Source organism: Cimex lectularius, unplaced genomic scaffold (assembly GCF_000648675.2).
Source record: "Cimex lectularius strain Harlan isolate CLEC.00 unplaced genomic scaffold, Clec_2.1 scaffold23, whole genome shotgun sequence".
Classification (NCBI taxonomy): domain Eukaryota; kingdom Metazoa; phylum Arthropoda; class Insecta; order Hemiptera; family Cimicidae; genus Cimex; species Cimex lectularius.
The window spans coordinates 1,362,827-1,386,626 of NW_019392690.1; the positions used below are offsets into that span (position 1 = coordinate 1,362,827).

Below are 23,800 nucleotides of genomic sequence, written 5' to 3' on the forward strand. Positions count from 1 at the left end.
TTCCAGAAAAGAACAATCCATTAGAAAGGACCAAATCAGCGAGGATAGTTGGATGATCTCAAACAACAGATTGTTCACGCGGAGCTTAAAAAAAAAAAATTAACACAGCTTTGAGTATTTTTAGTTTTCGAGCAAGTTGTTCAGACTATCCTCGCTGTTTCCATATGTCAGTAGTATATCGCACATCCAGTAAAATAAAAATTCATTGGAAAGGACTAGATATGCCAGGACAGTAAACCAGGATGATCTCCAACTACCAGATCATAACTCCAAAGGTCCGTAACTTTGCACAGCTCAATACAAAATATCACCACTTTACTTAGAATCTAGGGATCTGGGTGTCTCAGGTATGATACAGAACGCAAACCAGGTTGATTACTAGGCTGAAAAAATCTCAAATTTTACTTTTACTTTAAATCCTTTAGAAAGGACTAAAATAGCCAGAATAAGATATCGCAGGACGATCTCGGACTACATGGCTTGCTTATCGTTCATATGGCAGACGCATAACGCATATTTTTATATGTAATTATCTTGGTTATGTTTTTACAAGTGTTTTGTCATATTATATATCATATTATTTTGTTTAGTTTTACTGTTGATTTCGGCCAGAGCTATAATTAATTAATTAAGCATGGTATGCTACCGCCCCATGAGCCTATTACCTTTGTTCTTATCAATTTTTGAAAGACTTATACTGCCAAAACGTCTACACTATTTATCTCAAATAATTCCTTATTTAAAATTCGGTTCCGTCCGCAGCACTCATGCCAACAACAGTTCCATAGAGGAATTGACAAATTACAAAAAAAAAAAATCTGTCAAGCTCTATTTGCTGATATGCAGTAGGAATTTGATAGGGTCAGAAATTCTGGACTTCTATTCCAAATTTAGGAGGAGCTGCCAGACTCTACCATCATGTGAAATCATATCTACACAATAGAACTTATATCCTCAAGACTCAAAAATGGCGTATGAAAATAAATCCCCAAAAGTCTACCCTTGTTGCATGCAAGATTTGAAACGACACCGGTAGTCATGGATGCAGCTCGGATACCTGGAGTCTTTTCCATAAAATATTTAGTCTCCACGCACGATAAAAGATTGATATATTCAAAACACATCAATGATCTGATTAAACGATTTTTAGGGCGAACCCATCTTCTGAAGCCCGTTCTTCACTTTCACTCTTCAAAGGAAGATTGCTATACCTATCAATTCTCTGTCCGATTCGGCACAATGGGTCACCTTCTGCGGATCTGCAAGTGTCTCGCAATTAATAAGACTTAAAATCCACCAAAATCGAGTACTGCCGATTATCAAGAATGCGTCTTGGTATATTCGGAACTCTGTAATTCACCTTGATCTAGTAATAAGCATACGTGATAATGCAACGCATCCTAGCACCCAAATAAACCATCTTCACTGATTCATTGTCCAGTCTTGATGTTGACACGTGAACTTAGATGGCTGAAGCGACATCAAGCGACCTTCCTGCGTATATATATTTATCTACGTTTCGGAGGACATTCACTTGGTTGAAATTTCCTAGTATCTCCTATTTCATGTCTACTGAATATATTTTTCATTATTTGTCAAGTAGTATATGACTAATGTACAATAAAGTTATTTACATAAAAAACTTATTACAATAATGAAATGCATATGAGCAGCAGGTAAAAAAAAATTTTTTTCTTATTCCATCCCATATCAAGCAGGGTAAAAAGGGTATTTGCAATAGGCAAAATAACGAGCGATGAAGAATTACCCAAGAGGTAAAGATAAGGGAAAATGCAAGTGGAAGGCGAAGGAGGTGGTGTACTTCTGGGGAGGGAGTTGTCCTCGCAAACGGCGTTCCGACTCTTGCCCAGAGTGCGATGTGAGTGCGGCCGGGTAAACGGAGATACAGAAATATCGACAACATAAAAGTGCCATAAATCGAAAAGTAGACATATTGGAACAATGGGAGGATTCGTGAGGGTCTGGCCGGCCGATTACAATTGGCAGCAAGCGTCCACCAATGCCATTCCCAGTACATTACAGAAAGCTCCACCACCCCCAGGTGACTCAATAAAATTTTGCGATTAATAAAAAGTATAACATAATTTTATTTCACACTATTTTTCGTCTATTAATTGGCTAGAACAATTGACGATTTTTTGGAGAAAAAATTCTAGTCATTAAGAATTTAGTATAATAATCTGATAGAAAATTTATTGATAAATAAATCCTAAATAAGTTTTTGAAAAAAAGTAAGTTTCATTTCGTCGAAGAAATAATAGGAATAAAAGTAATAATAATAATATAAATAAACAACTTTTCGAATTTTAGTTAGAAAATACTTTTTCACCAAGTTTAAATATACTTTTTTGTCGTAATCCTTCATTATTCTTAATTTTTTAGGACTTAAAATCCAATTAACTATAATTTAATTTTATTAAATTAATAAAATTAAATAATGTAAATTTTTATATACAAATTTTACAATTATGTGATAATTAAAAATAATACATCTATTACAGAATAAAATTTTATAGCACAAATTTATAATTATTTATGACTTAAAATTGAATTAACTATTATTTAATTTTATTAATTTAAAACTTAATTTATATTCGGTTGCCATTTTGTTGGAAGCGTTCTCAACAAAAGAACAAAAGCCAAGGAATCCCATAAATATTTCAAAATTAAGTTAATTTTTTGACATCAATTTAAAATTGTAATAATTAAAAATAATATCTTAATGAAAAAAATATAATTTTTTTCGAGTTAAAATCGAATTAACTATCATTTAATTTTATTGAATTTATATTCGGTTTATATTTTGTAGGAAATTGTTCTCAAGAAAATAACAAAACCAAAAAGGCCGTAAAGATCGTAAATTAGTTAATTTTTTGACATCAATTTAAAATTATGTGTTAAATAAAAATAATATATCTATTACAGAAGAAAATTTTACAGAAAAAATATAATTATTTACGACTTAAAATCGGATTAACTATCATTTAATTTTATTAATTTAATAAAATTAAATAATTTATATTCGGTTTATATTTAGTGGAACCTGTTCTCAAGAAAGAGAAAAGCTAAGGAATCCCATTATCGTTAAATTAAGTTAATTTTTTGACATAAATTTAAAATTGTGAATTAAAAATAATATCTTATAGAAAAAATTACAATTTTTTACGAGTTAAAATCGAATTAACTATCAATTAATTTTAATGAATTAATAAAATTAAATAATTTATATTCGGTTGACATTTTCTGGAACGCTGTTCTCTAGAAAAGAAAAAAAGGCAAGGGATCCCATAAATATTGCAAAATTATGTTAATTTTTTGACAAATTTAAAACTAATAATTGAAAATAATATCTTATAGAAAAAATTATAATTTTTTACGAGTTAAAATCGAATTAACTGTAATTTAATTTTTTTAAATTAATGAAATTAAATAATTTACATTCGGTTTATATTTTGTGGGAAGCTGTACTCAAGAACAAAAAAAGGCAGCAAATTCCATAAATTAAGTTAATTTGTTGAAAAATTTAAAATTATGTGATAATTAAAAATAATATATCTATTACAAAATCAAAATTTTGAGAAAAATTATAATTATTTATGACTTAAAATCGTTTTCACTATTATTTTATTTTAAATTAATAAAATTAAATAATTTATATACGGTTTACATTTTGTGGGAAGTGTTCTCAAGAAGATCAAAAGCTAACAAATCCCACAAATATTGAAAAATTAAGTTGACATTAATTGAAGATTATATGGTAATTAAAAATAATATATCTCAATTTCTGTATTTTAGAAGAAAATGTCACAGAAAATTTTTTTTCGTCTTTTCTTAATTTTATTGTTTCGTTGTCGACTGGGAGTATACAGATACGTGAGATATGATGAATTTATAAAAATATAAGATAAAAAAATTGGAAAATTGAAAAAAAAGTTGCCGGCAGATGTGTTTTGTCATGGTTACATTTTCCCTGAGCCTATTGTCCTTTTACCATTGAAAACCATCGAAGGAAAGAACTTTCGAACTGTATCTTTACCGTTGTCAAGACGCGTGCCCATTGAGGGGGTACAATATTTTGGGAAAACAGGTGCCACGAGGGGATTTTCCTTCACCCAATTTTCTAATGAAATATCCGACTAGATAAATAGAAATTTAAAGTCTTTCCCTGAACCTTCTCTCTACTTGGTAATGTTAGACTAAAATAGAAATTTTAGCTCTTTCCATCTTTTATATCGTTGAATAGGTATGTAAATATTTCATCGTAAAACACGCAACATTTAAGCTTTCACGCAAGTAAAAATATAAAAATAAAATTACAAGTTTTATTGCAGTGTTATTACTTTCAGCTAAGAGCAAGCAATAACGATTCCAACACTACTGTGTGCACATTTATTTTTATATTTCACTATAATTAAATTCTTGTGTTTGGTTAGAAATTTCATACCAAATACATAATACAATTTATTAAGATAGAAAATTACAACCTACGTTCTATTAATTTTTTTGTCTAAGGTTTCCTATGAGTCATAGTATTTTTAGTTTTTTAATGTTTAATTATTATAGTGGAAATTTATGCTAGTTAAGCCTGGACACGTAGTATTTAAAAAAAACACCTAAATACATAAGATAGAGAGAAAACGTTCGAGCAAGAGGCCTAAATAGATAAATGATCAATTGTTCACAGTCACTTTCTTATGCAATTTGATTCTGTAACCCCTGTTCTTTTTAGGGCGAAGAAGTACTACTTTTGTTTATTTTTGGCGTGTGAAAGCGGGTCTTCCTCAAATGGTCATTTGTCGATGGTAAAATAATGAAAATGCGGTCCTTTCGCGCTGTGTCGGTCTTTTTTTCATCTCATCCGACAATCTGAGGCATTTCGTAGCAATTGCAATGCAAATTGACAACGATCTGTGCACGTGTACCGCTCCGTTCATTTTCAATTCGTTTTCAACTTTCCCCCTCATCAGGGATTCGTTTTTTAAACCGGTTCCTCAATCAAACCGTGATATTCCATGAATCCAGGCTTTAGCACACTGTAGACGTACTTCCCATGCACCACAAATGTTACACAACTGGGCACTGAACATTGCGCATTTCGTACTAGACCAACTTCCATTAACTTCAACAATTTCATTGGGCGGTAGTAGACACCAAAATTTTTACGATTCCTCCTGAATTTCAATGAAAATCCCAAAAATACAAAAATTTTTTGTAAATCTTCATTTGGATTTTGAAGAATATCTTAATTTTTTTTCCTTGGTCTAAAAGATCGATGTTTTTTCTATGCAGAAAATATATTTTTAATCAATTTTTCCGTAATAATAAATGCTCATTAATTTATTCGCTTTCCGATAATTTACACGAATCGTTGTGGGAGGGCCTTAGCGCAAAGTACTTTCACCGTTCTTAGTTTTTTCTCAGTTTTATCCGAGTAATTTTGATCTTTTTATGGGACATGCTATACCTTCTAACTGGCGCTCTGATGGGTCGGATGAATCTTCCTTAATGCTTTTTTTTTGTCGAGAGGTCGTCTGACCGGACCACTTTCTTTGCCGACTCTAGCATAAGATCGATTGCGATCAGTGACCGGTTTTATGCAAGAATCCGAAAATAAACCTGATCTAGTAGGTATTAACAACATAAGCGCACGGAAACGTCGATGATGTAATTAAGTCATAGTCCTAACAGTTATTTTGCATTTAAAAAAAAAACAAGAAGTAAACATTGAAAACAGTCTTTATTATCTCTGCTGAACTGGAAAATAAAGGAAAAGATAAAGGATAAAAAAGAAAGGAGTCAATAACTTTTCCCTCGCTAATTATCCACAAGAAGTTTCTCTTTAATACAAAACGACTGAAAATTAATTAAGAATTTAACTAAGCTTTGTACAAACTAAAGTATATATTTTTATTGTAAAGTTGTGTAGTTTAATTCGAAATGAGAATGAACACGCGAGCTTAGGAGAATCGGTCAAAGAACCAACTACCGAACAGAATCTTGACGACTGATGAAATAAATTAGAAAGAACACGATTAGAAAAAAATATGCTTTGTAGGAAAGTATCAGCTAGAATGAGTTTCCCATTTGGCAGTATCCCTCGTTACACCTATATCACAAAATAGCTGCTAGTCACTTTCCACCTTAAGGAATTTTCCCAAAAAGCTCCAAAAAGAGCAAGATACAATGAGAATATAATGACAAAGAAGATTCTCTCCATTCTTCACTTACTACCTATAAAATCTCACTCATACACTCTAATGTTCATAACGAAACTGACACGATATTTATAAACAGGGTTTCCCAGAGAAAGTTAAAAAAAAAATTATGTGGTAGTACACTCTATTTGCAAGAACTTCCAACGTATAGTCTCTTTACCTATATTCCTTCCCTGACGAGTTACGATTTTTTGGTAGATTTTTTGGAAATGTTACCTTATTTGAAAAAAAATCTATCAACAGGCTACCACAGTTTTGAATTCAAACCTCTGAACTGTACACTTTTTCCATAAGGAATCCCCAGATGTAGAAATCCATGACAGTAAGATCGGGGGAATGAGATGGCCACGGGATGACTCCTCCTCTACCATTCCACGTGAGATATTGTTGGTTCAACCAGGCACGCACTTGTTGGGTGTAGGTGTTTCAGTAGTAAACAATGCTGAAGCATATTCGAAGCATCTGATAAACTTAGGAAAAATTTGACCTTGAATTTGATTTTGTAGGTGGCATGAAAAGAGCACTGACTTCTGACAGACATAGTGGTCTTCATTTTTAATTAGAAATCATGTATAATTAGTATGCCCTTATGTTTAATTCTAGAGATTAAACTCCATGATTAAGTTCATTATTAAGCTTTCAAACGGTAGAAGAATTTTCACAACTCCTCCTGTAGTACACTTACTGCGTATCAATTGTTGCAGAACTACACGAGATCGACCATGTCTGTTCAGGTGATGATGATAAATAGAACTGTTTGGTTTTCCAGTTTATAATTTTATCCACAATAAATTACTGAAGGATTTACAAACATTAGACGTTACAAATTGTTTTCACGATGCACACCCATGCTCTTTTTCTCATACCCTGTCTACAGTTCATCGTGTGGATAAATTGATTCTATGTTTATCAGATGCTTCGAGGATTTTAATCCTTAAATCTTCAGCACTGTTCACTTCTGAACTGTACACCTACACACGACAAGTGCGTGCCTGGTTGAACCAGCAATATCCCACGTGGGGATTGCTAGAGGAGTCATCCCTTGGCCACCTCGTTCTCCCGATCATGGATTTCTACTTCTGGGGATTCCTTACGGGAAAGGTGTACAGTTCAATAGTAAATCCAGTGGTGTTTGAATCCAAAACTGTGGTAGCACTGATGATGTTTGTGTTTTTCTCAAGTAAGGTAACGTTTCATTGGAAAACAAAAAATCGTAACTCGTCAGGGATTGACTGCACGTCGGTAGTTGTTGCAAATAGGGTGTACTATCATCCAAAAAATTGTTTCACACTTTCTCTGGGACACCCTGTAGAAAAGTTCTTTACGAAGCACCCAACATCCATAGAAGTCCATTAAACGTTTTTTTATCTCCGGCCAGTAGGGACCGAATTTGATCCACAGATTGTTGTTTTTTTATCGTTCTTTTTATTTAGATACTTTTCACTCGTTGAAACAGTTCTTTAAATTAAACGTTCGCCATTTGGAATTTTTTTGCGAAATAGTAACTGGCATGTCAAGCGGAGAAACGCTCACCTCTTCAGCGCCCAGCTCGTGCGGAACGGGCCCGTTTTACTTTTTTCACAGAACCGAGTAAGCCACGGATCACAGATGGTTGTGACAAATTTGGAACCGTAGCTTTTTCACGATCGGCCCGATAGCAGTCTGGACCTCCGTGTTCACCACGTTGGTCCGAATACTTTATTGAATTATGTAAACAAACCATTTAAATATAAAAAACTACATTTGGGTTCTTTATCCAGCAAAATTTCAAACTAAATGTCTCAATAATACCAGTTTTTACCTTTCACTTAGGACCATTAGACTGAAAGTCGTTGTGTACTACTTTCATCTTATGTATTAATAATTACTATTTTAAAATAATTCGTGCAAAATAAGTCACTTTTAATTCTTTGTACATTTTTCCCAAAACGTACGGTGAAGTGGTGAAAAAATAGTTGTATTGTCTCAACTATGAACGCTTAGAAAGCCAGATAAGCCTTAATATGAAAAAATACAAGGTTAACCACGCGAGATAGCATAAAAACATATTTTAATAAATCTGCCTTACTAATTGCAGGGTGGAAATTTAAAAAATCGCATTTGAAATATGCCTGGTGCATAGCAATACAGTCCGCTAGATATTATCGAAGGCGAACCGAACCTAGTAAGGTCTATTTTGTACACTGATCATGGACATTCTATCAGCGCAATCGTATTGAAAAGTTTTATGCCCTGCCCATTGGAAAAGAAAGGTACTATTTCATCGAACAATGTAGAACTGGAACAGCTAAATATACCTACTTATCTATGTCAGGGGAAGATGACAAGACACGGAGAAAAGAAATTGTGGACTAATTAAACTAGAAAATATATCGAGGATTTGTTATTAATGTTATGGCAACAAATACGTAAAGTCATTGACGTAATGTAATTATTATGCCTGCGAGTTTTGAGCAGATGAAATTTCTTCGAATATAACTTCTATTAGTTACATTTTTTTAATGCAATTTGTATTCACTTACTTACAATTATTATTACATTATTTCCAATTTGTATTATAACAATAAAATAGCGGGGGCGTCGGTGGCCGCATCGGTTTAGGCGTTGACACGGCGCTCATCACTGTAAGGTCCCGGGTTCGAATCCTGCATTCGAGCCCGACATTCTTACAAATGGGCTTTTTTTCAAAACCGGCACCCCGAGGGTTGATATAACCTCTACTGTTGCGAACCCTCGTAAAAAAAATTCGGTTCGATTTTTTATCCGAATAATTGCCTTTTCTGTTTCTCCAGGCAAATTATGATTATTTATCTATGACGATAACCGTCTCTCTCTTTTCTTTATCGTATTATTAGCCTATCTGTGCCCCAGGGCTTCGTCAATTATGGATAAAATACACATACAAACAGCAACCATATAAAACATGGCAGATTGGTTACAGCATTCATACTATCACAGAGTTCTCGATCTTCCTCGAGGTGGATAAGCCTTCCATTCACGCTAAAATTGCCTTTACACCATAATTCACTCACACAAACGCAGACTAATCTAGCTAATAAATTACATTCACGTACCACATATTAATCACCCTACCTCAGAGTACTTGATATTCTTTGGGATGACTATGGATGAGCATCCCATTCGCGCTAATAAATTACATTCACATCACAATTCATTCACACAACCTCAGAGTAATCGATATTATTTGGGGTGACTGTGGATGAGCATCCCATTCGCGCTAATAAATTACATTCACACCACAATTCTTTCACACAACCCCAGAGTACTTGATATTCCTTGGGGTGACTGTAGATGAGCCTCCCATTCGCGCTAATAAATTACATCATTCATTCATTTACATTATCCCAGAGTATTCCATATTCCTCGGGGTAATTTAGGATATGCCTCCCCATTCACGCTAATAAATTACATCATCCATTTATATACACTATCCCAGAATATTCGAATTCCTCGGGGTAATTGAGGATATGCCCCTTCATTCGCGCTAATAAATTACATTCACACCACAGTTCTTTCACGCTGCGCCAGATTACACTCGATATTCCTCCAGATAAGCTCCTCCATTCACGATAATGAATTACATTCAAGATCACTCGAAATTCTTCTGATATTATTACAGTGTCTGCGAGGTGACGGACATGTTAGACAATGGCCTGTCTGTTCTCGCTGGTTTTGTCAGTCAGACGAGTGTAGCATTTCGGCATCATCATGTGTGTTATCGCATTGTTTGATTGAACCGAAAAGATATAAAATAACACGTTGAAAATTGTTAAGTATCGTAACGCGTCTGGACAGACGAAACCAGTGAGAACAGGCATTGTAGACCATCAAACCATTAAGATAACAAGATTACCTTATATAATTTAAAATGACTACCACATACAATACTAAAAAAGAAAAGAAAGTTAGATGTCGGCAAATATAGACAAATTATTGTAATATGACTTATTCAAACGAATAATTACTGGCATACAGGAGGACTTAACGACTAATTTATTAGGGTGGACGAGGGGCCAGAAACACTTTACAATATTTTTTCCAAATAATTTTCACGCAACAAGATCAAAACTGATTGCGAGTAAATAAAAACTTACCTAATTAGAAATTATATGTTTAGGCAACCGAATCAGAAAAACTATAAAAGCGATCTATTTTGGTTGGGTGAAAATCAATAGGAATATAAAGAATTTAGCAAATTAAGGTCAAGCCCTTTTGGATTATAATTAGAGAAAAAGAAAGTGGAGCGAGTCGTGATATTTGGTATGGCGTGCGTATTTATCGGAATTAACGTAGAAGGGCGCGTCTTCGGATTTCCAAACTCGTCTCCGACCCATGTACAATTTCGCAAAATCTAAACGACCACCGGTGACGCAATCCAATCTCCCCGAGTCGAAGTTCAGAAGAAGATCTGGTTTCAATGGGAAAAATCGGACTTGTTACGTGATGACGTGCCATTCTTGAGTCATTTCGCTTCCTGCTCGAACTATATTTCAAATGACATTTCATCTCGGCCAGAGCGAACGACAGTTTTGAACTTGTCTCCGGTGATCCCGAACGCTGTTGACTGAAACAAGCCCTAGCGGAACAGAAACGTTACGGACATTGAGACTGAAGATCGGTGAAATCCTTTCCTGACGTCTTATTCATACAATAAGTTCAAAAACTAAAGAATTTGAAAGGTTAAAAAAAGTTTAATATTTTGTCCACGTCTATGAGTTGACGGACTTAGGTCACCGTTTATCATCCGCATCTGCTTATTCAAGCAGGTTTTGTAGGTTCTAGATCGTAGAAATCATAAAAAAATCATATCGCATTCATGAAACTATAAAAGAGTACCCAAATAAGACAGCTAAACTAGAAACCAACTACCATTTATGGGCTAGCGATGACTGAAAAGAAAGCGCACCGAGAGAGAGAAAATAAAATATTTTTTATTATTAAAACGAAAATTTCAGAATTAATGAGGGGAACTAATAGACTGCACCCTCCAAACAAGTTCAAAATTTTTCTTTTTTACCTTATAAGCAAATGATTATTTAAAGATCGTGAGATGCACCTGGTGTGTAGGTTTAGAAAAACATTTCTTTTAAAGTGCCAACGTTTCGAACTTTATTGAGATCATCTTCAGAGACTGGGATTTATAAACATTGTTTAAATTATACAAATACATAATATGACTATGAATTTGTACAATGATGTATATAATTTAAAATTTTTAAGTTTATTCTAATAATACTAAATATGACACACTTATAAGCAAAACTGAATTTTATACAGTTAAAAAGCTTGTTAAGTGATGTTAATCCAACAGCAGGGTCGTTACACTGCAGACCTATTAAGTTCCTGTTATGCAAATATTAAATATATAATAAGCCACACTTTGTTAACTGGATTGTCTTTCTTTTGTTGTTTTGATTCATAAAACAAGAAATATATGAGAGGCAGAACCTGTTGAATCCCACCGATCATTCTGGTCCGCCTATTCTCGCTGATTTTGTCCATTAAACGAATATAAGGATGATCAGACCTCTCCACAATGCCTCAGGATTATTATCAAAAAATTAAATATATAAACATGTCCATTCGTTGGAAAATTCAGAGTTGATGGAAAATTATGGTTCATTATTTGTTGAACAAGACATAACTTTTTATACAATAAATACATATTATATAAGAAATGTTTGAAACAAGATATATAATCAAATAGGGGTTTTATATTTTAAAAACTAAAAGGCACAGGAGATTAAACAGCTTCAACAATTGAAAAATTCCGAATCGATGAAAAATTATGGTTCATTATTTTTTGAATAAGACGTAAAATATTGTTTTGGACTTAAAAAATCTAAAAGACGCAGAAGTTCGTCTCCGATAATCCTGGTCCGCCTATTCTCGCTGATTTTGTCCATCAAACGCAGATCAGGATGATCAGACCTCACCACAATGAAACAAGATTATTATCGAAAAATTAAATATATAAACATGTCCAATCGTTCGAAAAATTCAGAATTGATGAAAAATTATGGTTTATTATTTTTTGAACAAGACAAATTTTTTGGAAATGTTTTGGATCTTTCTTTGCACACTCAATTCTCTATACTTCTTACGCCTCCATTTTCGCTCATAAATACATTCATTCCATTATATATACAGACAAACACATACCCACAAAGATTCAGTTAAATATTTATGGAGTTTTTGGAACATAGGTCATGTGGAATGTCAAATTTCTTTCATTGCACAATCAATTCTCTACAATTGGTTTTACCCATGTCCTCTAAAAGAGATGAAAATTTCGTAAACTAAAAATTTGTTATTGATTATGTGGAGGTCGTGAGATGCGGTCTGGAGTGACATAGGTTTTAGAAAAACATTTCCTTTATTGTGCCAACGTTTCGATCTTTATGGAGATCATCTTCAGGGCTCAAAGTAAGTTTGTTTTCCGTGTAGATGTGTCATTCTTTCTGTCGTCAGGCACTCTCAACACGACGGACAAGAATGACACATCTAAACGGAAAACAAACTTACTTTGAGCCCTGAAGATGATCTCAATAAAGATCGAAACGTTGGCACGATAAAGAAAATGTTTTTCTAAAACCTACGTCACACCAGACCGCATTTCACGATCTCCAAATAATCATGAAGTAAACTACTAAACACCACACATTTCTAAAAATTTATGTGCAGTGAACAGAGAAGAAGTAGATCCTTTGTAGTTTTTTCGTTTGTATTTCGGCGAGAGGCCATTCTTCTAAAGAAGCAATGTCCTTAAGAGAGAGGAGAATCGAGGAAGTTATGAACGTGACTTTATCGCTAATCTTGCTATGTGTTGCAATTGTGATGACACGACAAAACTTTAATTACTTATTTGTATTTACTTCTTTCTTAAACTTCATTTTTTAGTGTTGTAAATATTAATTTATATATTGTTCAAATAACGAAATGTCGACAGATTTCTCATAATCAAAAGGCAATGCGGGCATTTACGTCACCTCATCTATACATGTTCTACTCTCGACCAAATTACGAAACCTTTTCTTTCGCCGTGTAATTAAATTAAATCAAACCATGAGCCTTGATTCCCCAGTTAACTGTATTGAAGAAATTCAAGTCTCGTTAAAATGATATCGACGTGAAACGTGTGTTTTTATGTAGATAAATATCGAAATTAAAGTAGATATTATCTTTTTTAACACACTGGCGTGCAACAAGAAGATCAATAGTCGTAATATCTTCTTTTTTAAAGGGGAATTTAATTTTGTCGAAATAATTAAAACCATACATGCAGGCTATTTAAAAATCCTTGCCTATTTGACTATTCTGATACAAGTATAAATTCGTTCCAGGGGGTTAAATATTTCCCATCAATAATAAAATAATGCTAATTGAAATTCTCTCCCTAATTCGAATTTCGGTACTAAAAACATGCCATTAATCCATTAAAAAAATGAAGGAGAACATAGAGCAGACTTTCAAAGAAAACAAAATTTTTGAGGAAGAGGAGACGGAGGAGGAGTGAGATAGATAGATAGATAGAGAGAAAGAAAAAGGAAAGAGACAGAGAGAGAGAGTGAGTAATAGTGAGTGAGAGCGAGAGAGAGTGATTGAGTATGACAGAGAGAAAGGGAGTGAGTGTGTGAGTGATTGAGTGAGAAAGAGAGAGAGAGAGAGAGAGAGAGAGAGAGAGAGAGAGAGAGAGAGAGAGAGAGAGAAAGAGAGAGGGAGAGTGTGAAAGAGAGTAAGGGATGGAGTGAGTGAATGAGAGATGAATGAATGAGAAAGAGGTGAGATTTGTGTGTGAGTGAGAGAGTGAGAGAGATAGGGTGAGAGGGAGTGAGCAGGGGAAAGAGGAAGTGAGTGAGTGAGGAAGGGAGGAATGGAGTGAGTGAGGGAGGGTGGGAGAGAGGAGAGAGAGAGTGTGAAAGGGAAAAAATGAACGAGAGGGAAAGTATGTAAGAAAGAAAAAGAAAAGAGAGAGAGAGAGAGAGAGATTGTTATAGTGAGTGAGTGTGACTAAGTGAGTGAATGAGAAAGAGAGATGGGGTAAGAGAGGGTGAGCGGGGGAAAGAGAGAATCAGGGAGAGAGAGTGAGACAGAGAAAGAGAGGGGAGACAGAGAGAGAGAGAGAGAGAGAGAGAGAGAGAGAGAGTGAGAGAGAGTGAGTGAGTGAGTGAGTGATTGTGAAAGAGAGTAAGGGATTGAGTGAGTGAATGGGAGATGAATGAATGAGAAAGAGGTGAGATTAAGTGATGAGTGTGTGTGAGAGAGAGTGAGTGAGAGCGATAGGGTGAGAGGGAGTGAGCAGGGGAAAGAGGAAGTGAGTGAGTGAGTGAGGAAGAGAGGAATGGAGTGAGTGAGTGAGGGAAGGTGGGAGAGAGAGAGAGAGTAAGAGAGAGTGTGAGAGTGTGAGAGGGAAAAAATGAACGAGAAGGAAAGTATGTAACAAAGAAAAAGAAAATAGAGAGAGAGATTGTTATAGTGAGTGAGTGTGAGTAAGTGAGTGAATGAGAAAGAGAGATGGGGTAAGAGAGGGTGAGCGGGGGAAAGAGAGAATCAGGGAGAGAGAGTGAGACAGAGAAAGGAGGGAGAGACAGAGAGAGAGAGAGAGAGAGAGAGAGAGAGAGAGAGAGAGAGAGAGAGAGAGAGAGAGTGTGTGTGAGTGAGTTAGAGGGAAAGACAAAGGCCAGCTTTGACAATACGAATTTTTGAGAATTTCTTTTCTTCAGTGATTTCCTGATTTTGAACAGTTCCTCACTGAAGACGACGCAATGCCGAATCGCGTATGAATAGTTCAACAAATCCTTGGGTGAAGACGGACCCAACATGTGACCCAATGCCGGTTCAACATGTACTCTTTTGCACATACAAATGTATGTTTTTAACACTTAAATAATCCGGATTTTTCAGCAATCCGAATACCTCCCCACCAACAATTAGTACGCACTGTATATCAAAAGGATATCGATGTGATAATTCACTCCAAAAATACTTTTCAGAATAACATGTACGATACAGCCGGGATTAAAAAAGATTCGTAGGTGTGAAGCAGGATAAACCAGACCCCTAGTCTTTTTTCCTCGACACCAATTAATTACAGTACTCAAAATAGCGAGATAGAAATCACAAATGTGTGAATATTTATCGCATGCAGATAAAAAAAAAGACATCTTTTTATAGTTAATTATACAAACATAGGTTTGGTGTTTTTTACAGTTTAATATATAGATAATATAAACATACAAGATTGACGAAAATGAATTTTTTTTTGAGTGATACTGGATTGATTGGCTCTGATCGACTCCGTTGTGTAAATATTTACCCATGTTGTTATTAACTCGGCGTTAAACTTATAGTTTATTTGTGTAACTGTAAAATCAACCCTTTTGTTACGGGTGTAGCAATACTAAGATTACACGTACAAATTACCGATCTACAACATTAAACGGCGACATTGTTATTATGTGATTGTTTTCACCTGTGACTATAAGTAAGTAGAAAATCATAAAAATATCCTTGAAGAAAAAAGAAAAGATTATCAATAAAACGTGCTTTGAATAACTCCCTTTTCTTTCTGGCACTGGCTTGATAAGATCTCATATTGCCAATCTTTTCAATGGAAATTTCACGAGTGGGAAAATACTCACAATCATTTCAGTGTTAGTCGGGAGTTCATGAAGTCGGTCAGGAATGAAAATCGAGAAGCTCGTGAAATCATTTGGTAAATACATGGGTATTTTTATGTGTTTTTTTTTTTTAGATTTAAAATTTTATTAAGATTGAAATAGAAAGAAAAACTGGCGATGCAATCCTTTAATTATTTATGAGAGTATGAAGTTACATACCGAGTGTTTGAGTTCTGATCGTTACCAAACTTCCGTTCAACTCGAATTACGATGACATTAAAAAATAATGTACGCTTATCTAACTTTTTTATATTTTAAAAACGTATCTGAGCTTTTTATATGCTTTCACAGTCTTATATCGTTAAGCATTGTCCAAATATGTTTTTAGTATTATCGATACAGTTACTGATATGTAAAGCTCAGTATTTCTGCGGTTTGGAGTCACAGCGGACCCACATAAATCCTTTAGTTTAAAACTGATGGTGCAGGGCTGTAAAAATTTTTCTTACAAGCAATGCCCTCTAACAAATGTAGATGAACAGAAGGACTTTTCATTTTTGAAACACATTCTGGATGACAGAAAATAAAACCTGGCAGAAAATAAATCTTAGAGAAATTAATTTTCTGTATAATCAGATTTTTACTATTTATTTTTTTTTTTTTTGGGGGGGGGGTCGGTGGCCGCAACGGTTTAGGCGTTGACACGGCGCTCATCACTAAGGTAAAGGCCCCGGGTTCGAATCTAGCGGCCCTGCATTAGAACCCGACATATTTACAAATGGGCTTTTTTTCAAAAACACCGGCACTCCGAGGGTTGATATAACCTCTGCTGATGCGAACCCTCGGGGGGGGGGGAGAAAAAAAGTTGTTTTTTAGTAAAGTTTTAAACTTTAGTTATTTAGTTGAATATTATTGAATTTAATTGTATACTTGTACATATTGGGTTCTACACATAAGCATAACCATATAAACAATTACGTCATAAACAATGCTTAAGAAAATAATTACTTTTGTTACGAAAATTGATTTTTTACTATGTTTAATGGAAATGTTGACCTTCATTACGTTCTGGCGCACGTTTTGAAGGTTTTCCCGTACGAAGATCATATCTTTAAATCAGATTGAAATACATAAGACAATATGTAACGAAAGTGACTGAGTGGCAGAGAGATTATATAACTTTTTTCTTCTGTTAGTTACAAATGTCGGTTCAGAGCCTTTATTAATGATACTAACATCGTTAGTATAAATTTTCAAAGATTCTCACTTCTTTTATTGGTGTTTGTGCTGTTCCATACCTCATTGTGCGAGTTAACATCATCTCATTAGTTGTAGGTTCTTTTGCCTGCACTGTATCAGGTCCTCAGATTCCTTTTGTGGTGGAGTTCATCATGTCCGTCGTGACTCCTTTCTTCCTGTAGTTTAATCTTAATTATTGTTTCGTCCCTGGAACAGAGCTCATAAGTGATTAGGCATTGTAGTTAATTTTTACTTGAAATTCAGTTCTTACGTTTCGTTGCGTGTAGTCATATATGACTTTTAACCTTATCTCCCTGATCTGTTAGGGTTCCTAGAAAATAAAATCGATGTTGTTCACCTTGGTCACACGACAAAGCATAAGTGTTGTAGCTTTTGCTTGAAGCACCCTCAGCATCAGTCTTTACTGCTTTTTTCATTACCCTTAAGGTTATCATTGCAAAGTCAAGATACAGTTTTTAAGTTGGCTTTGTTTAAAGCCACAAAAGATGCATCATCTATATCTTCGACATGTTAGACTTTGCTTTCAACTCTCTGGCTGACGGCCCACCATTGCTCGGTATAGTAGCCCGAATGGTAGTGTTCATAGTGCCCAGGTCACCACCAATGACCACTCATCACTTCTCTATTGGGTCCTACTCTAAGTCTTGCCCCTTTACACGGGTGGATAGTAGGTACCGTTTGCATGAGGCATTCATTGGCACTTTGGTTCTCGCAGGTTATCGCCTTTTTTCAACGTACCCATTCCTGAACAGGTCCTTTTGAGTTTGTGCAGCTCCAAACCACAGACAGGACGGCCCTGCCCTGATCGGCTGTTCGCTCTTTTTCTGGGTATTCCTCCAACACCACGGCCATTTTTAGCGCTCTAAGAGCTTGCTGATATGCCTCATTGCCTTCCCCATCAACTATTTTTGGGGGGATGGTTTTTTTCAACATCTCTTCCCTCAATTTTGCTTTTCTTGGGACATGTCCTAGGAGCACTTCCACTTGATGATGGGGCGCTACCCAGCGACCTGTCCCTTTTACCACGTTTGGTCGGCGTTGGCCCTGGTTTTGTGGGGTTAACCCTTCCAGTGATCGGTGAACATTAGGGTTTTGCTTCCCTTTCCTGATTCTTTTCAGGATTAGCTATCCCTTTTGTTTGGCTCGTTGATTGCTATTTTACGCCTCAGATTTGCTTGGGTTTGAGGAGTAGTTTTTCAATATTCTCCATCTCTCCATTTGAGTGGTTACGTATTCTAGTTTGGTATTTATTTACCAATCCTTTGCAGGTTCCCCCGATGTTTTTTGTTTTCTTTCGATCTATCCATGTGACTCCCACGAGTATGAGGGATCTAAAGTCCACACCGGAGGAGCCCTCTTTCCGACGTAAGGTTACTCAAGGGTACATTGCGGCTTCGTTATTTGTACACCCATGTACCATCCATCGGCACGCGTCGAACGACACCTTTGATTGGAGATGGATTGTGAGATTAGAATTGAGATTGGATTAGGAGGAGGGGTAAGATGTGGGGTGTAGGGTTTAGGAGGTGACAGGTACAGCTCCTAATTCCTATCACTCCGTACTGCTCTTTCCGTCAGTTTGATTAACAGGATACACCCGCATAAGCTTCGTGAAGGTAAAAAGTCGGAGTTGAGTATTAGAGGCTATCAGAATCGCATAGAACTCATTCGCCCCCCTAGAGAGGGTATGAGTGAGTGAAAATAAGAGAGAGGGAGTGAGCTGGTGAGTGTGTGAGAGAGTCATCAGGGTTATCAATCAATATTGGATTCCTCTTCCTCATCATCTGTATTCACGGTATAGTAGGTCGATCTTCTCTCCAAAATTATGTTCATGATTGAATAAACCTCTTTTTTTATCAAAAACCAAATAATTAGAATAAGCCTAAGCACTTTTATACTGCGTTACGATGTTTATTACTTAATTCTTGTTTTTATGGTTTCTAATTAATTAGAGAATATATGGAGTCTGATAATTCCCACCACGGCTTAAAGATCTTAAAGATGCCGTAAAGCATTGGACTCACTCGGCCTCATCGGAAAATTGTAACATAACTGCACGAAGAAATGGGTCAAGAGCAGCATGGGAAGCCCGACTCCTACATTTTTATGTTAACAACGTCTTCTTGTTTTACTTTCACTCGCTCGGATAAGTGAAACGGCCACGTAACGAATATCTGTAATTAATGAGACTAGATTTCGTCAATGGGCACATGCAGGCACTAATTGCAAAATGACTTTTATTACCAGTTATGGTCGGACTTATTGTATAAGGCTTCGAAAATATCCGGACCCGCGTGTCCTGAAGACTATAGAACAGATAGGAAGGAATCTGACCTCAGATAACGGACAGTCACGACCTTTAAATTGTTCACGACCCAGACCGGTTCGTGCCCAAATCAATAAGAGATGAGAGATGGAATAGTCTGGAAAAATGTCTTGACGAAACGGACCGTGAGCGGTCGTGTCAAAAATTGATCTCAGATCACGATATGCGCCCTCGGAAACTGAACTGCAGACTCGGATTCTTTCTTTTATTTTTGGTACAGCTTTTATGTCATGGGGGACACATCTTTGATAATCATTGTTCAAGGTATTAAAAGTATAAATATATGTAATAATCATGTCAACAATTAATGGAAACTTTTTCTTCCTTAACTTGATGGATTAGAAAGTAACTGTAACTGCTTTCCGTAATTCGTTTACTGTTGCTTGCTGTAACAAGAATAGAACGTAAATTAAATTAAATTTTTAAACACAACACTTCATTTTACATTAACAATCCTAATAAGTTTCTAGGAACACATTTAGAGTTTAATTGTTTAAATGTTAGAGGTATGTTGAGGTCTACATATAATGAACTTGTAGACAGGTCTTTTCTGGAGATCCTGCCCTGCATTGCACATTTTGCTATCCACACATTTAATCGTTTTTGTTATAAATTAAAACCACAAGATTGTAAAGATTGATGATAAATAGTAAATCTTTGACGGCATAACATTTTGTGTAGTTCAGAACATTTAATTTCTAATTTTTAAAATTTTATCATAAGAGATCATCAGAATGAAATTAGTTTTTACATTTTATTATTGATTTTATGGCATTTTTCATGATCAATAAAATAATAAACTGCAGCTAAAAAATTAATTTTCAACTGTAACTGTATTTGTTCTGGTCAGTAACAAAAAAGGTGGACAGTGTGGCTAAGTCCGTCCCATCCACTAAAAATTTGATTAAAAGAGGCAATAGAAGTGTCAATGGGCTGGATTGATTGAGAAGCTCTCATGTATCAATAGCTTGGTCAATAAATGTTCCTAGGAGGATTTAAATAGAAGAAGAAGAATCAAACTCATTCAACTAAGAATACATATGTGTTACAACAGTGTATGAAGGAATGCCACCCGATATGAGAATTGTGCTTTAGAGCCGTGGGTATCTGGGTCCTCTCGTCTGATTTTTGGAGGAAACAGGGCAGTTTTATTATATATAGTACTTTACCTTTGTAAAGTATTTCTTTGAAATACATTGGGGCTGAATGTATTTGTTAGCATGAATGTATAGTGTAAAATAGCTGATGGTGGAATATCCTGTACCATATTGAATAAACTATAGGTAAATAAGAAAGGATGTATTTAAGAGTAAGAGTGTCAGTGGGTTTAGATTTAAAGACTGATGCAGTGGGTGCTGAAATGACCTAGCTGTTGGTAGACCCTGAAACCTAACTTCAGCAGTGGAACGGATAGGATGATCTGATTCCAGACTGGTGCACTAGAGTTTGATTCTGTACAAGTGTGTTCAATAATAATTTATGTTCAAGCAAGATCGAGCTTGTATAAATCTTTCAATTAATTAATCTTTTTATGCAAGGTATTGATTGAAATGAAAAAGTTAGTGTCATGAGTTGGATACGAACCAACGACCTTCGGCTCAATACGCCGCTGCTCTAACCACTTGAGCTATAGCTGGTGATACACTGATAGCTCAAGAGCCGAAGGTCGTGGGTTCGAATCCTGCTTGTGACACTAACTTTTTCATTTCAATCAATACCTTGCATAAAAAGATTAATTAATTAAAAGAAGTAATTTGGTCAATCTGATCACAAAATATAATTGACTTATTTAAATCATTAATCACATTCCGTATAATTTTACCAATTTTAATTTTTAAGTTTGTTTCAAAAACCTCAGTAGTAATTTTATTTAATATAATTTAAATTAATTATAATTTTTAACTAAGGTATTGGTGAAATGAAAAAGCTGATGTCACGAGCTGGATCCGAACCCACGATCACAATATGCCGCTGCTCAAACCACTTGAGCCATCATGACTTCTTAAGTGGTTAGAGCAGCGGCATATTGAGCCAAAGTCGTGGGTTCAAATCCTACTCGTGAAACTAGCTTTTTCATCTCAATCAAGACCTTAATATAAAAAGTATAATTAATTGAAATAATTATTTCATAAGAATATATTATTATATATAATAATAAGAAATAATTATAATAATTAATTTAGTTAATTAATGATGATTACTAAATATGTATATGGATTTAATACAATTTCATATTTTTTTAATTTGAGCAGTTTTCACACAAGAAACTAATAAACAGTTACTTTTTCAGCTTTTTATTTACCATGGGTCATGTCAATGACTTGGTTAGCATCTGGAAGAAACGAGGGTTACCAGCCAGCGTATCAAGGACAATTGCCAAAAGGGATGAGGGAATACTACAGTTGGAATCAAGTAGATTTCCAATATCCAAGTACAGCTGCAAGGGAACTTGCAATATCATCAGGGGCTTTTAATCCTGAGGCGAATCTTCCGTTAGGATTGGAAGTGTACAGAGGAAGGATGTTTATAACGTTGCCGAGGTGGAAAAAGGGTGTTCCTGTTACGTTAGCGTGGGTACCACTCAATAGCAATACCAAATCTCCAGTATTACACCCGTACCCGTCTTGGGCTTGGCACTCTCCCGGCAATTGTCAAGGATTGACTTCTGTGAGTTCATACTGTCTAAAATTCTAAAATTTAACAATCACATTATAAATTCTAAATGTTTTTTAGATATTTCGAATAGCTGTGGATGAATGCGGACGACTTTGGGTAATGGACTCTGGAGTCATCGACATTGTGACAGGAGTGAAACGAGCTTGCCCTCCGCAGATATTAGTATTTGATTTAAACAATGATGAATTAATAGTACGATATCAATTTCCAAAAGGTCAAACACCAGAAGGAGCTCTTTTCACCAACATAGCAGTTGATGTTATCACTTGTGAAAGGACGTTTGCTTATGCCTCAGATGTTTTTCGATATGGTCTTGTGGTTTATGATCTGCAAAAAAATAGATCATGGAGGGTGGAAAATTCTTATTTCTTTCCAGAACCTTTGCATTCCAAGTATATTTTAGACGGTTTGACTTTTAATTGGAATGATGGTATATTTGGACTGGCTGTGTCTCCAGTTGAAAGAGGTAGGAGATATTTATATTTCCATCCCATGTCAAGTTTCAGAGAATTTAGAGTAGACACTAGGATTTTGCACAACGAAACTTTGGCAAAATCTTCTCCTGAATCATTTATGCTCCTTGGCAAACGTAAAAGAGAAATGGGCCATTCAAGTGCATCTGGAATGGATAGAAATGGCGTTCTCTTTTACAACTTAGTCACTATGAGTGGAGTGGGCTGCTGGAATTCTCATGTCGGAGTGCACAATCCAGAAAGCCATGGTATCGTCGAGTTGAACAATGTTACACTTTCATTCCCAAACGATTTAAAAATAGACCACGAGGTGGATCAAAGTGTTTGGGTTTTAAGTAACCGTTTACATAAGTTTATTTATGGAAAATTGGATCAGAATGACATCAATTATAGAGTTCTAATGGCTAAAACAAGTGAAGCTGTTAAAGGTACTCCTTGTGAACCCGGCTATGTTTTACCTCCACCAAAACCTCGAATGTGCCAAGAACTTTAAAACACAAAAATGGTTTTGAATCCTAAAGTTACCAATTGTTATTTTACCGATCATTCTAATCAAGACGCTCCATTTCTGTTTATTCGTGTTTAGTGGTTCTTTATGCAATGCCATGTGCAAAATTTAAATGCTTTTTCATTTTTAAAATGTTACATGATTGTAATACTAATGAACTTTAAATAATAGTCATAACATTGAAAGAAGTACAATATATTCTAATATATATTTTTTTTAAACTTAACAACAATCAAGAAAAGCTTTCAATTTGTCAGTGTTCCTCAACATTTAAAATTTCAATGATTTTTACTATATTATTACATAAATATAAGCAATTGTTTTAGTTAATCAAGAATTTTTTATTGGAAAAAAATTATCACTGGTAGATGAAATTATTTTATAATGTGTGGTGATTAGTGACCGTTAATTGATATTTATTTAGAAATCGTGAGATGTCACACCAGACCGCATCTCACTATTGTATAATGTAGTCAAAATACCTTTTTGATATTTTAAATTGAATATACCAAAAGCATGTGCATGGTTAAAAGTGATAACTAAACACATTCTGTTCAAATTGTAATACTTGTAAAAAAAAAAAAATACTTGGACAATTTATGTAAATAATGTAGTTGTGTTTCTGTAAATATATATTTATTTATTTCATCCAGAAATTCCTTGATTCTTTCCTTCCCGAA

At 35.0% G+C, this 23,800-nt stretch overlaps 1 protein-coding gene across 2 annotated transcripts; it reads left to right on the plus strand.

Moving 5' to 3' along the window:
• Positions 1-1,855: 1,855 nt before the first annotated feature.
• Positions 1,856-23,459, plus strand: LOC106665316 (protein yellow-like). 2 transcript variants are annotated; one of them, XM_014391651.2, is made up of 3 exons: positions 1,856-2,062; positions 21,754-22,130; positions 22,197-23,459. In XM_014391651.2, the coding sequence occupies exons 1-3, from the start codon at positions 1,963-1,965 to the stop codon at positions 23,103-23,105; spliced, it is 1,386 nt and encodes a 461-aa protein (XP_014247137.1). In that variant the 5' UTR covers positions 1,856-1,962; the 3' UTR covers positions 23,106-23,459. The 2 variants fall into 2 exon arrangements, with proteins under 2 accessions (XP_014247137.1, XP_014247143.1); XM_014391657.2 differs by lacking the exon at positions 1,856-2,062 and adding an exon at positions 19,524-19,727.
• Positions 23,460-23,800: the final 341 nt, after the last annotated feature.